At 47.3% G+C, this 12865-nt stretch overlaps 1 protein-coding gene across 2 annotated transcripts in view; it reads right to left on the reverse strand.

Moving 5' to 3' along the window:
• LOC117878784 (paralemmin-2-like) overlaps window positions 1–12865 on the reverse strand; it is a 171731-nt gene that overhangs the window by 12301 nt on the left and 146565 nt on the right. For both annotated transcript variants that reach the window (XM_034773245.1, XM_034773244.1), the window contains exons 4-5: window positions 8334–8448; window positions 7158–7179 (exon numbers count right to left, since the gene is read on the reverse strand). In XM_034773245.1, the coding sequence (XP_034629136.1) occupies window positions 7158–7179; window positions 8334–8448 (137 nt within the window). The remainder of the gene's footprint in view (window positions 1–7157; window positions 7180–8333; window positions 8449–12865) is intronic.

Consider the following 12865-nt stretch of genomic DNA (forward strand, 5'->3'; position numbering starts at 1 on the left):
CACTTTTCTGCTGTTTGAATGAAAAGGAAGATGCTCAACAGCCAGTGTCTCAGATAGAAGAAACATGAGCACAGAGCAATTTATTCGCTGGTTTATGGGCTCTACAGCGTGGGGCATTTGCCTGGATCCTCTGGGCATATCTCACTTAATCAACATCCTGCCAGTTCATGGGCCTTAAGCATTGGAGCACTTCAGCTCCTCTTGTTGTGGCCCGTGGTACATAATAGTTGTGTCTCCTCAGGGCTGTAATGCTTTTGTCTGATTTCGGGCAGCCTTAGTGTGGGTGTTGGTGGCCTGTGCTGTACAGGAGATCAGACTAGATGATCTGCTGGTCCCTCAATGACTCCAGGTCCTTCAGGGAGTGTCAGCAATTGACATGAGGGTCATGAGTGGTAGATGGTGCACTCGGCTCTGTGCTTTAGCAAGTTATTCCTTCATTGTCCATCACAGGTTTCCTTGCACTTTCCTCTGAGGGGTCTGGTAGCGGTGATGGTCAGAGAGATGGTTGGTCTGCAGTGATTCAGCTCTTCCTATTTCCTCTGAAAGATGTTTAAAAATTTACATAATGAGACAGCTCCCTATTGGCTACCTACCTGTTTCTTCCTACTGAGGTCAGCTATAGTTTATGCTTACTAACTTGTCTCCAGTTCAGACGGCAGAAAGAAAAAAGATTATTAATTTTTTGCCAAACACTGATCTTTGGTCAAACAATGCCTCCCAATCATCCATGTGGTGGGCTTGCAACATGTACTTTCTCTGGGAGAGCAGAACACAAGAGGTTTAATGGTTCATTCGTGATATCATGTATAGAAAGCCCTGGTCCTTGCCCTGAAGAGTTTATAATTTAAGGACAAGGAACAGATGAAGGGCGAGGGGCAGCAATATAACATACAAGTGAAGTGGTTATGATGATGGTAGACACACATCTCATCAGCTGTATTTTTGCTCTGATTATCTATTTATATTATAAAAGCTTAGTTTTAGTTTGCATTGGATTTGGACGTTCCTGTCAACCTCTGTGAAATCCTGCTTCTTCCTAACTTGGGAGGAAAGTTAGCCTCAAGATGCAGGTAAACTTTAATGAAAGGGGAAGTCACTTTTGGATCCTCGAGAAGCGCCACTAGTGAGGGTGCTATGATAACCTCGGAAAATACCCCGGCCACCATTTTATAACTGGGGTTGCCTACACTGAAACCCTTAGGATCAGTTTTACAAAGGCATTTAGGCATGCAAAGGTGCAGAGAGACACTTTTGTAAATACAATTTGGTACCTAAGTGCCTAGCACCCATTTAAATTAAGCAGAGTTGGGTGCCTAATTCACTTAGGTGCTTTTGAAAACTATCTGCACCTTTGTGCCTAAACACCTTTGACTATCTGGTCCCAAAATATAAGTAGCCAGGTTTTCAAAGGTGCTGAGCACTTGCAACTGCCATTGACTTCGGTACCAGAAAGCAGAAAATCAGGTCACCTGGTATATAGGTGCCCACCTATGGATGTAGAAGATTAACGGTAAGAACCCATGTTAGAAATATCTGGGCTAAATGTCCGGTTGTGGCTGGCCCTGCACAGGTACATGTGGCGGATGGGTGAAGTGAGAAGGGGTCCAGAGGGCCCTGCCCCAGCTTGCACAATGCCTGTCACAATCAGCAGCATTCACCCTAGGAACAAAACATTTGCCTTACTGGATTCATCTCTATTCTGGTGTCCCTCCTCCGGCAGTGGCCAATTCCGGATGCTTCAGAGCAAGGCCAAACAATAACAATTGTATAATAAAGTCTCCTAACTGGCAAAGACGTATTCTGCTCTGCAGGTAGAATTCCTTTTGGACACCTGTAGGCAAGATGAAGCCTGACATACGTTAGGATGGCCTCAGGAATGTCTGATCTGCTTCTTACTCTTACAAAAAATCCTCTCACCACCAAGGCCGGCTCCAGGGTTTTGGCCGCCCCAAGCAGCCAAACAAACAAACAAAAAAAAAAGCCGCGATCACGATCGCGATCTGTGGCAGCAATTCGGTGGGAGGTCCTTCGCTCCGAGCAGGAGTGAGGGACCATCCGCCGAATTGCCGCCAAACAGCTGGACGTGCCGCCCCTCTCCAAAGTGGCCACCCCAAGCACCTGCTTGGTAAGCTGGTGCCTGGAGCCGGCCCTGCTCACCACCAACAGCCTATAAATGTTTCCAATAAAACAGCATTTAAAAGAGGAGAGAGAACTGTAACCTGCATCAGTGAAGGGAAGCCCTTTGATTTAGTTCAGCTGGCAGTCTTCCCCAATGCATATATTAATTCTTCCGGCTGGGCAAAGGCAGGCTAAAGTTCCTTCTCTATCCCTGCAGCAAAACGTAGACAACTTCTCTGCCTAAAACAGAGGGCACCCCTCACATGTTATTTTTGGTTGAGGAGATCTGAGTGACTCACTCCCAACTGCCTCATCAACAAGGACCACGTGAACCAATAAACACTGCCAGGGACACTGGCAGCAGGGTGCCTGTTACCACCTATGGTGTAAAAGAAGAAATTACCGCTCTTCTCCAGCTGAAATTTACAGGAACCCCTTACTTCAATCCATTCCTCCCCACCAAAAAAAGGCAGCTTTGTGATCTTTTCTGACTCCGACTCAGGGCTTGCCCCACAATCTAGGTCTGGTTGCATTTAAAAATAAGTGGGGAAACCTCCAGACATGTTGATAATACTATTTAAAGACCCATGGTTTGAGTATCCTGTTCTATGCTGTATCTACTCAGAGGCCTTCGAGTGGAGACACATTGTCTTGACTGACAACTCCCTCCTGTCTGGAATCTAAGCCTATCATCTTGCCCATGCCCAGCAAAAAATGCTACTGCTAAAATCATCTTCCTTCTCTCACTCCCCTCTGCAGAGGCCAGATCATCCTCTGCCTCAGGGCAGCTTTATAGTGCTCCAGCAGTGCAAGGTTGCTTTAAATACAGTAGATCAAGCCCCTGAAGGATCTTCCCTGCTTGGGGGGTTTCCCTGCAGACCTTTGGTAGTCACTTCTACATCTCTCTTCCCATCCCTGCAACTGGAACAAGGGGCATGGCTGGGAGGAAGAAGATGTGGCCACGCTGCCTTATATACTCTGGGAAAACCTGGGTGCAATCGGGGACTCTTGAGGCTGCTGGCTCAGTGCAGGGCAGCCTCAGGATGGGAGGGGTTCTACAGAGGAGCATCTGGCCCAAAATCTCTCTGTTAGGTCCCTCTCCTCCTTTCTGTCAAGCTCAGCTTCTAGTCTTTACACAGCTCCAGTCCTGTCTACATCTCTGCCATCGATTCCCACTACTCTTCCTCTTCCTGCTGCCTATACTTCTCCCAGGCCTGCTTCCTCAGGCCTGATCCTGCAAAGGCTTGCTCATGAGCTTACCTCTGTGGACTGTGAGTAATCACACTGAGCTCAATGGGACTACTCACATGAGTAAAGTTAGAAATCGGCGTAGGCCTTTCTACAACTGGAGCCTAAATGTCCCTTCTGTATTTCCCCCCCGCCCCCGGTTTTCTCATCTTTCCTCCATGCTATCCCTTACTCTGGAAACACATCCGACCTCTTTCTCCTCAGCCTTTCAGTGTAATCTAGCACCTATGGGCAAGGATGGTGCCTTCATCTGTTTATGTACAGCATATAGTACAGTGATTTATAATTCATAGAGTTTAAGGCATGATGGACTATTAGATCATCCAGTCTCACTTCCTGCGTAGTGCAGGCCTTAGAATCACACCCAGCTACTCCTGCACTGAGCCCAATGACTTGTATTTGCTCAAAACATCTCTTCTGGAATGTCTTCATTTGAAGTTGTCAAGAGAAGGAGAATCCATCCAGCAATGATGCCCAGTGAATAATAAAAGCAACAGAGAGTCCTGTGGCACCTTTAAGACTAACAGATGTATTGGAGCATAAGCTTTCGTGGGTGAATGCCCACTTAATCGGATGCAGTGAATAATAATAATAAAAAATACAAATGGAGGACGCTGGTCTGCTTGGGTATTTTATATAGCATGGGGATGGGTGGGCTGGTTAGGTTAAAGTCAGAACGAAGCAACACAGACTAGTTTATTATTAGTAGTTTACATACTATTGAATCAGAAGCAAAAGAACGAAACTACTACAAGAAAAGCTACTCACACTGGTAGTGTTTCTTTTCCAGCTGAGGGAAGCTTGTTAGAAAACCTGGTTGCCAAACAAGTCCAGAGAAGTTTTGGCTGAAGGCTGGAAGTATTTGGTTGAGGTTTGCAGTAGGTTCTTAAGACAGTCAAGTCAGTTTCTCCATTCCTAACCAGAAGTACTTACTCATGTTAATTAGGGCCTGATCCCGAGCTTAGGCACCACTGAAAAGTGAAATAATGTATTCATTTGGGGACAGCACAGCCTTGATGCAAAGCCCACTGATGTCAGTGGGAGTTTTCCCATTTACTTCAGTAGTCTCTGGATCAGTCCCCTACACATGTTACATTGTAACTCTGTACACAGCCCCAATGCTCTAGTGCAGTGGTTTTCAACCTGGTGTCCACAGACTATGTCTAAGGGGTCTGTGAAAGGCTGTCATTATCGTAAAACAGTGGTGTTCAGCCTGTGGGCCCTTGGGGGGATCTGCAGACTACATCTAAGATTTCCACCTCCATTTTTAAAATTTTTTAGTGGTCTGCAAGTGAAAATCCCACTGTCCTAATGTGTTAGGACCATTCCATGCCATCCTCATCCATGTTTGAAGACCAGAAACTGGGATATGATTTAGCCAATAGTTGGAGGCCTTAGCATTAATGTCAGTGCCTTACATCATATCCATTCAGTGATGAATAGCAAGAACCAGTCTCTGGAGTGCATGTTACTGCAGATAAATGATGGAATAAAAAACATGCATCGTCCACCATCGGTGTTTAGTTCATAAGGGGTTGTCTGGCTATGTGTGAATTTATAAAGCTTTCAGCTAACTCACAAACCTAAATGAAAAGTTCAGTATTCAGGCACATCATGTGCATTTGGGACATTGAATCCATACACTAGTTATTATGGTAGACACATCTTTTCTATCTGTGAGAGTTATCACACAGAGAATATACTTACTCTGGGAAGTAATCTAAATGTAATCAACACAAGTTATTAATCTATATGAAGAGGAATCGTCATTTTATGAACACGGTGAGAGCACACCACACAAGGGGGAGTGTCTCGATGGTATGTGAAAGGAATTTGCAGCATTTGGTAGCATGTGGCAGAGAAGTCTAGGATATGAATATCGTATGATGCCCTGTTGGCTGCATAAGCTATTGCTGGCTTTCATTTCCCTAGCATGCATATAGAGTCGGATGGGAATTTTCTGATGGAATGTTATCAGAAAATGACGATTTGTGGAAAGAGAAACATTCCATGGGAATAGGTCTATTATGATTAAACCTTTGATGGAAACCAGGCGTCATGGAACAGGGCCTGGGCAGTCTGGCCTAGTGGTCAGAGCTGGAGGCAGGAACCGAACAGGGTTGGAGAGGACTGCAGTAGAGCAGCCACAAGGCTGGGAACAAGGCAGGCACAGGCGAGATTGCAGCCACTGGCCTTCAGAGCAGGTCTGGTGATGCCCAAACCACCTGAGTGACTGAAAGGCAATTAGGGTGTTCAGCTGCAGCGCAGCTACTTGGCCCCAGGCTCAGCTGCAGGCCCTGATTCCTGACACCAGGCACCTGACAGAAACTTGCCTTGTTTCCTGTCAGCTTGCCTGCCTGCCCACCTGCCTCCCCCAAGCTCTCCTACTCCTCAGCAGCCCAGGCAGACTGCCAGCTCGGTTGCCATGGAGGCAGGGCTTCAAGGCTCCTCAGCAGCCCACCTGGAGGTCGACCCGGGAGTCTGGGCTTCCCGGCTCCTGGGTTCTGCAGCAGCCGGACTCAGCAGGCAGCCAGGGTCCCCCAGGAGTCGGGCAGTGGGCAGCCCATGGAGCATGCCGAAAAATTCCATTGAGGTTCTCCTGAACCTGAACGTACCAGTCTCTCTCTCCCATGAGCATTTTTGCATTTTTGACCAATTTGTCCCAATTTGGGATGAACATTTTCAAAAACTCTGAAACTTTTCACAGGAGGGAGATTGCTTTCCAGCCTGCCCTACAGGCCTACACGTCATGACCTGGACAGGAGCAGCGGAAGTGCCCTAAAAAGGGTGGGAGGGGGCCCACAGGTGCCTGAACTGTCTTCTCCCCAATGCCACCTGTTCTCCCCAAGACCCCGCCCCCGCTCCTCCCAACTCCCTCCCCCCGTCATTTGTCATTACAGCCAGTAAAATGTGGGAGGGCCATAGCCCCCTTCTTTGGAGGCCTAGCCTCTTGCTGACAGCAAGCATGAGTTGAAAGAAAGGCCAGTATGTGAATTACATATGATTTGGCCATTTGGGGCTAGGTGACATTTTTGTGACAGGTTGTCTGAAGGTTTCTGTTTATGTGATCTAGCTCCGAATAGCCACTGGGATCACGGTCTTCTCGAAATGTCCTTGTGCTTCAGCTAATGTTATTTCCAGTCAGTGAGATGGTCAAGGATGATGCAGGAGGCAGATGGAAAAGCAATTCTAGGGTGATATTTGAATGGCAAAGCGAAAGGCATATTAAGAAAGCGTGGCAGAGAACACTGACGGCATTGGGCTTGGATGGAACAGATCTACATCAGCACCAATGAAACCCCATCCAGCCGGGCCTATGTAAACCCCACTGCCCTAATTACAACCAGACACATCCGGTGTTTCTTTTGCACACTTTTTAACATCTTAGAATGGGGATCACATAGAATTTGTAAGAAACATCATTCTTGAGTCCTACAGCAGTCTGTGCTACCAAAAAATAAAGGTTCTTCTACGGACAAACACTCTGGAAATGACAGACATAAAGGTCAGCCACCATATTTAAAGTTAATGGAGTTTCTCTGGGTTACACTGATGTCACAGAGGAGAATTTGTCCCCCCCCACGACTATTTACACAAATGCATCGCAAAGCACAGTGTACAGCAGTAGTTCAATTTGTGGGGATGCCACAGTAATAACAAAGCAAAAAAAACCCCCAACCACATCTAACAAATCATAAAAACAATTATCCCCTGTAACACTTAGCAACAAATTGTTATCACACATCACCAGTTAAAACTGTAGATCTATGTAATGGTGTAGAGGCACTTACCACCATCCTGGTGTGAGAAGCTCTGTAAAGACACAAATATGGGGATCAGTTACGCCTTCATGTGATGTGAAGTCTCCAAGTTTTTACTCTAGAATTAGCTTGGGTTTGCTGTGTGCCTCTTTGAGGCTTATAAAGTGGGAGAGAACTACCAAGCTCTAAGGCTATATGTCTACACACCGATAGCAGCAGCAGATAGGGAATGTGTAGCTACACGCTGCCGTGAAACGCAGGCCGTGTGTAGCAATATGAGAAAGACTCAGGCAGGCGGGAGGCAGCGGGGAAAAGACTCAGCCCCTGCCAGAGCCTTTCCCCCACCATCGCAGTCTTTCCCTGCAATGGGGAAGAGCTCCACCCATGGGACACCACGCTGTTAAATCCAGCAGTGTAAACAAGGAGTTATGGCTTGGGTGAATAGAGAGTTGTGCAGCGTATGTACTCTCATATGTACCCACACCCTTCAGGTGTGACTTTCCTCACCTATGCCGTGTGTTGCCAGCTACACTGCTATTCACACCAATGCTGGGGGGCTACGTGTGTACATAGTCTACCCACTGCCAACAGAAGTGTGAAGAGCAGCTGCACCTTGAGGGTAGCTGGGTGGTGAGAGGAAGGGGATACCTAGTGTCATTGACATGAGAGCACCTGCTGGTCAAAGTAAGAAGCAATATTCAAGAGCGTGGAATGTGGTCTGAACTCTCGGCAGGAGGATACCACAATAGAGTGAGCCCAAGGAAGGGAAGCATACACACCCAGCTGCTATAGGAGAGATTGTCTATGTACGGGTGCACTTCTGGACTGGCTGAGGGGGACATTTCTCTCCAACCAGACTTTTTATTATCTGGCTGCTGTCTCCTTAAGTATGGCTGCAGGATTCCTGCACTTTCACTCCAGTGAAATGGAGAGACCCCCACCGCTCCCCAAAAACCAATGGCACACCCTAAAAAAGCCTAGGAAGTCCAGCAGTCTTTGGAAAGGCAGGTGAGTAGCAAAATAATCTGCCCTAGATAGGTGGGTTTGAAAACACTGGAGTTTTTTTTATCTTGCTCAGTCCACTTCTTATTAGGCTCTCCACAGCTATTCTCCCGCTGTGCAAAGGCACATAACATTGCAAACGCTGCTTTCAATCAGTATTACCCCTTGGCTTCACTCTCTTTGAGACTGAATCTTTTTTTGTACCTTTTGAAAGTCCTCAAAGGATTTCTCTGTCTCCTTTAGTTTCTCCAAGATGATTTGCTCTTTGGCAGATATCTGGGATTCTTCACTTTCTAGCTTCTCTATTTCTTGTTCCAGCCTGAAAGACATGGGAAAACCATCCATCGTTTATTTCAGTGGCATACTAGATATCTGAAGGCAGCATCACCCTGGTAAGTGAGCATTGGCTTCCTAGCTGCGAAGGTATTAATCAGGATGTTAAATAGGTCAGGAGACAGCGGGGGAGTTTCAAAATCTTGTTCAAAAATGGTTTCTTGGCACAGGAGGAGGCTAGAGGGAAGACAGGGCTTAGAGCATTTGTAGTATAGAAAGGTCTATGTCAAAAAGATGGGAATTTTGGATGTGATCAACTTGTCTCAGAACATTTGTCTGTTAAATTAACACCCCCCACTTCCTGCTCCATTTTGGAAATCTCAGTAGGGCAGGTATATAAATATGCAATAATACTTGGAGGAATAAATATCTCCAAATCCTTCCACACCATAAAGGACGGAACTGGAAGCAGCTGTTAGAGGTTGGCAGGGCCCCAGCCCCATTAACAGGATTTCCTGAGCCTGCGTGGTGCTCACTTCCAGCAGACAGGCCCTTCACTTGGGTAGGATTCTCGGTTTCATCTTTCTACCTTTCCCATTGTTTTTGGATGATAATGGGGGCAGATCCCTATCAGCCTGCAGGTAATACATACCATGACCTGCCTAGAAAAGCCCTGGAGAGTGATCCTTAGAGATGCTAAATACCCACAGTGCTCATGGTTTTCATTGAGAGTTGTGGGCTCCCAGTACTCTTCAAAGTAGGACCAGAATGATGTTATATTGTAGCTATATAGGGCCAGATCCTCCACTGGTGTAAGTCAGCCTCACGCCATTGACTTCAGTGGTTTACACCAATGAAGGATCTAGTTCAGAATTTTTCTGGAGATATGACATACACTAACTTATATACAACATTATCACTATTTCTGCACCATCCATAAAAAAATTAATTGTCATATGGAATGTTTGATTTGAGCAAAAGCCGAAGTTTCAAAACCGGGATTATCTAAAGTTCAGAAAGCCCACTCACTTCAGTCAGAGCTCTGGTTATCCAGCACTTCTTATTGAAGTGCCTCAGTATGGATGTAGGAATCTCATATTAGGCACCCAAATGTGAAAGTTTTGGCCTTTATTTCTTTTCTCGCCGGGCTACAAGACAGACAGCATGGCTGAGAATACATTACACAGGAAAGTCAGCCCATCACTCACCAAAGAGCACTCTTTAGAACACTCCTAACGCAACGAATACATTGGAAATGGACATCCGCAGAACCAGAGTACTAGTTACGAGATGGCTAGCTCCTGTCCTTTCTTTTCCCTTGGCAATCAATGCTCAGTTATCCAGGCATGTTTATACCTCAAAGATGAAGATATATGAGGCCTGATGAATTTACACTGCGGAGATGGGTACACGCATATTCGTTTTTTTTGCGAAATCAGTGGTTGCAGCATTCCGTACTACAAAGTCTGTAATACTGTTTTCTGCTAGCCAAATGATTTCAGGTGGACCGGTAGGTAGGGAAAAAGAATGTGCGTCTGACAAAGCCAGAAAATTGCAGAGGGAGAATTAACTCCTTTCCCCTTTTAAACAAACCAGAACTAGTCAATCTATTATCCCACTGACGTTAATGGAATAAGATGTTACTCAAGTATGAGTAAGGGTATCTAAATCTGGCCCATAATAATGGAGGGTGGTGTTAAGTGCACCATTTCCTGGATACCAGCTCAGATCTTTGGAGAAGAAGTTTGTCATGGTTGATTCAAGCCAGAAGAGAAAGTTTGTTTCAACCACAAAAAAAAAGCTCTCAGCCTTTGCTTTGATTTTCTTTTATTGCTTAGTGGGCTGTTTGCTGTCTCAGTTTTACTCTGTGATGTCTTTTTTCCCCCTCCTCCCATTCTCTCCCAAAGTCCCTACTGCTTTCATGCCAGACTGCCTGCCTGCTGCCCCAGTTAAAAGAACAGTCAGGCAGATGCAACAGTAGATCAACGTCTTTCTGACAGCACATATTGTTCTCGGCTTTCTTTAACCCCTTCTTTGGTTCTCTTAAGAAGCAGTAAAAGCAACAAGAGGGAAGAAAGAAACTAGGGGGAAGCTGTCAGGGTAGATCGCTGGAGATGAAGGGACATGGATTTTTAGTCTGACACTAAATAAGAATGCCTGTAACCATTGCCACCAGTATAAAATGGCATAACTCCATTAAAGGCAATGGAGATATGCTGATTTACACCAGCTGAGGATCTAGCCCTAAACTGGGTACTCTGAAGAGCTGGTCCACTCTTGAGAAAAATCTGTCTGGTCAGCTGAAATGCTGGACCTCCAGTCCCTGCTCTTCCTCACTATGAACAATATGAGCAGTGCTGGCCGTTCCAGGAATGTCCAGGTAAGATGTACTCCGTGTGCTGCTGAATGGAGCAGATACATTCAGCGCAGTGACAATGTGTCATGTTCCTTGCAGTACCCAAGACTGTGAGGCACCTCTCTACCACCTGCCCTTAGCATAAAGAAGTCTAGTCTGTACCTGCCACAGGCAACACAAGAACTTCCCTCCAGGCTTCCGCAGGCCTCTGATGGGTTAGCGATAGGCTCACTCCCACCCCGAGTTCTCCGAGCATTCCCAGTAGAGTCCAGCCCCTTCTTCACTGGGCACTTACAGCATTACCAAACCCATTGTTCCCAAAAGAACAGTACAGCACCGCTTACTAGTTACAGCCTGGAACACAGCTTCTGCATAACACATGGCACTTAGATAGGTTTATAGTGAAAACAAGATGAAGTTTATTTAACGAAGAACAGAGATTCATATGGTTGCAAACGGGTATATGGGAAACAAAGAGTACACATAAAACAAAGTCATAGCACATATTCTAGAGCAGGAGTGGGCAAACTTTTTGGCCCGAGGGCCACATCTGGGTGGAGAAATTGTATGCAGGGCCATGAATGTAGGGCTGGGGCAGGGGGTTAGGGTGTGGGAAGGAGTGTGGGGTGCGGTGTGCAGGAAGGAGCTCCGGGCAAGGGGTTGGGGTGCAGGAAGGGTGCGGGGTGTGGCAGGGGGCTCGGGGCAGGGGTGCAAGAGGGTGTGGAGTGCAGGAGGGGGCGCAGGGCAGGGGGCTGGGGTGCAGGAGGGGTGCAGCAGGGGGCTCAAGGCAGGGGGTTGGGGTGCTGGATGCAGGGTTCAGGAGGGGTTTGGGGTGCAGGCTCCAGCCCGGCACTGCTTACCTTGAGCGGCTCCAGGATGGCAGCGGCATGCAGTGGGGCTCAGGCAGGCAGGGAGCTGCTCCTGGAAGTGGCCGGCATGTCCGGCAGAGGCTCCTGGAGGTGGGGTGGGGCAGGCGGCTCTGCCATGCACTGTGGGTACCACCCCTGAACCTCCCATTGGCAACAGTTCCCTGTTCCCAGCCAATGGGAGCTGCAGGGGGCGGTGCCTGCAGGCAAGGGCAGCATACAGAGCCCTCTGCCCCCCACTCCGCCAGGGGCTGCAGGGATGTGGTGCCGGCTGCTTTCGGGAGTGGCGCGGGGCCATGGCAGGCAGGGAGCCTGCCTTAGCCCTGCTGCGCCACAGGGCTGGCAGTCCCATGGGCTGGACTGAAAGCCCTGACAGGCCGGATCCAGCCCACGGCTGTAGTTTGTCCTCCCCTGTTCTAGAGCCTAAACTTAGCTAACAAGGTGCCCTCTTCTCTAATAAGGTACCACCCACCCCAAAGTCCTTCTCACCATGTTTTTCAACCAGGATAGCAGAGACCCTTCTTTTGCGAGGCCAAGCCAGCTCAGAGCCTGCCTCTCCTGATGAGGGATAACTGGGGGGTTCATCTGCACCCCAGATATAGTTCCAAAAGTTAATTGTCTCTACTCCCTAACAGGATAGCCTCTGCTGGGTTTGTTTTTTCCTGCAGCGCCCACAACCTATTGATCAGCATTTTGCTCAGGCGGTGAATGAGCAACCATTGTGAACCATACAATACTCACTTTGCATACACGACCAGCCAGAGAGAGAGAGAGAGAGAGAGAGAAGCATCTCTTTCTGCCTGCCTGTCAAGAATATGTGGCTCACTTTTTGGTGACCTGCCTTAACTCCCAGACCTAGAGAACATAATTTTTAGTATATCTACACACACAGAACTCCTCACCTATTTTCCATGCATACGTCAATGAGTATGACCTCCAGTGTAACACAGGCTTTCATCAGAGACCTTACAGGACATTCTTTGGCAAACTAGTATGCAAATCCTAGACCCAGGGGAACCCTGTAACCCTTATGTACCCCTGGGCCCTCTGTCATTTGTTACAAAGAGGTTACTGAATCATGCTATTGAGGGACAACAGCAGCAGAGAAGAGGTGATCTACCTTGTGTGAAGGCCCATGTTAAGTTTCCAGTTATGCCTGAAATAGTGTTACCTCATTATTTGCCGCATTCTCTATGCTTACTAGAGTGATGTCATGTTACCGAGTTATCTAAGGCAATTAA

This window comes from Trachemys scripta, chromosome 6 (genome assembly GCF_013100865.1).
Source record: "Trachemys scripta elegans isolate TJP31775 chromosome 6, CAS_Tse_1.0, whole genome shotgun sequence".
NCBI classification, from domain to species: domain Eukaryota; kingdom Metazoa; phylum Chordata; order Testudines; family Emydidae; genus Trachemys; species Trachemys scripta.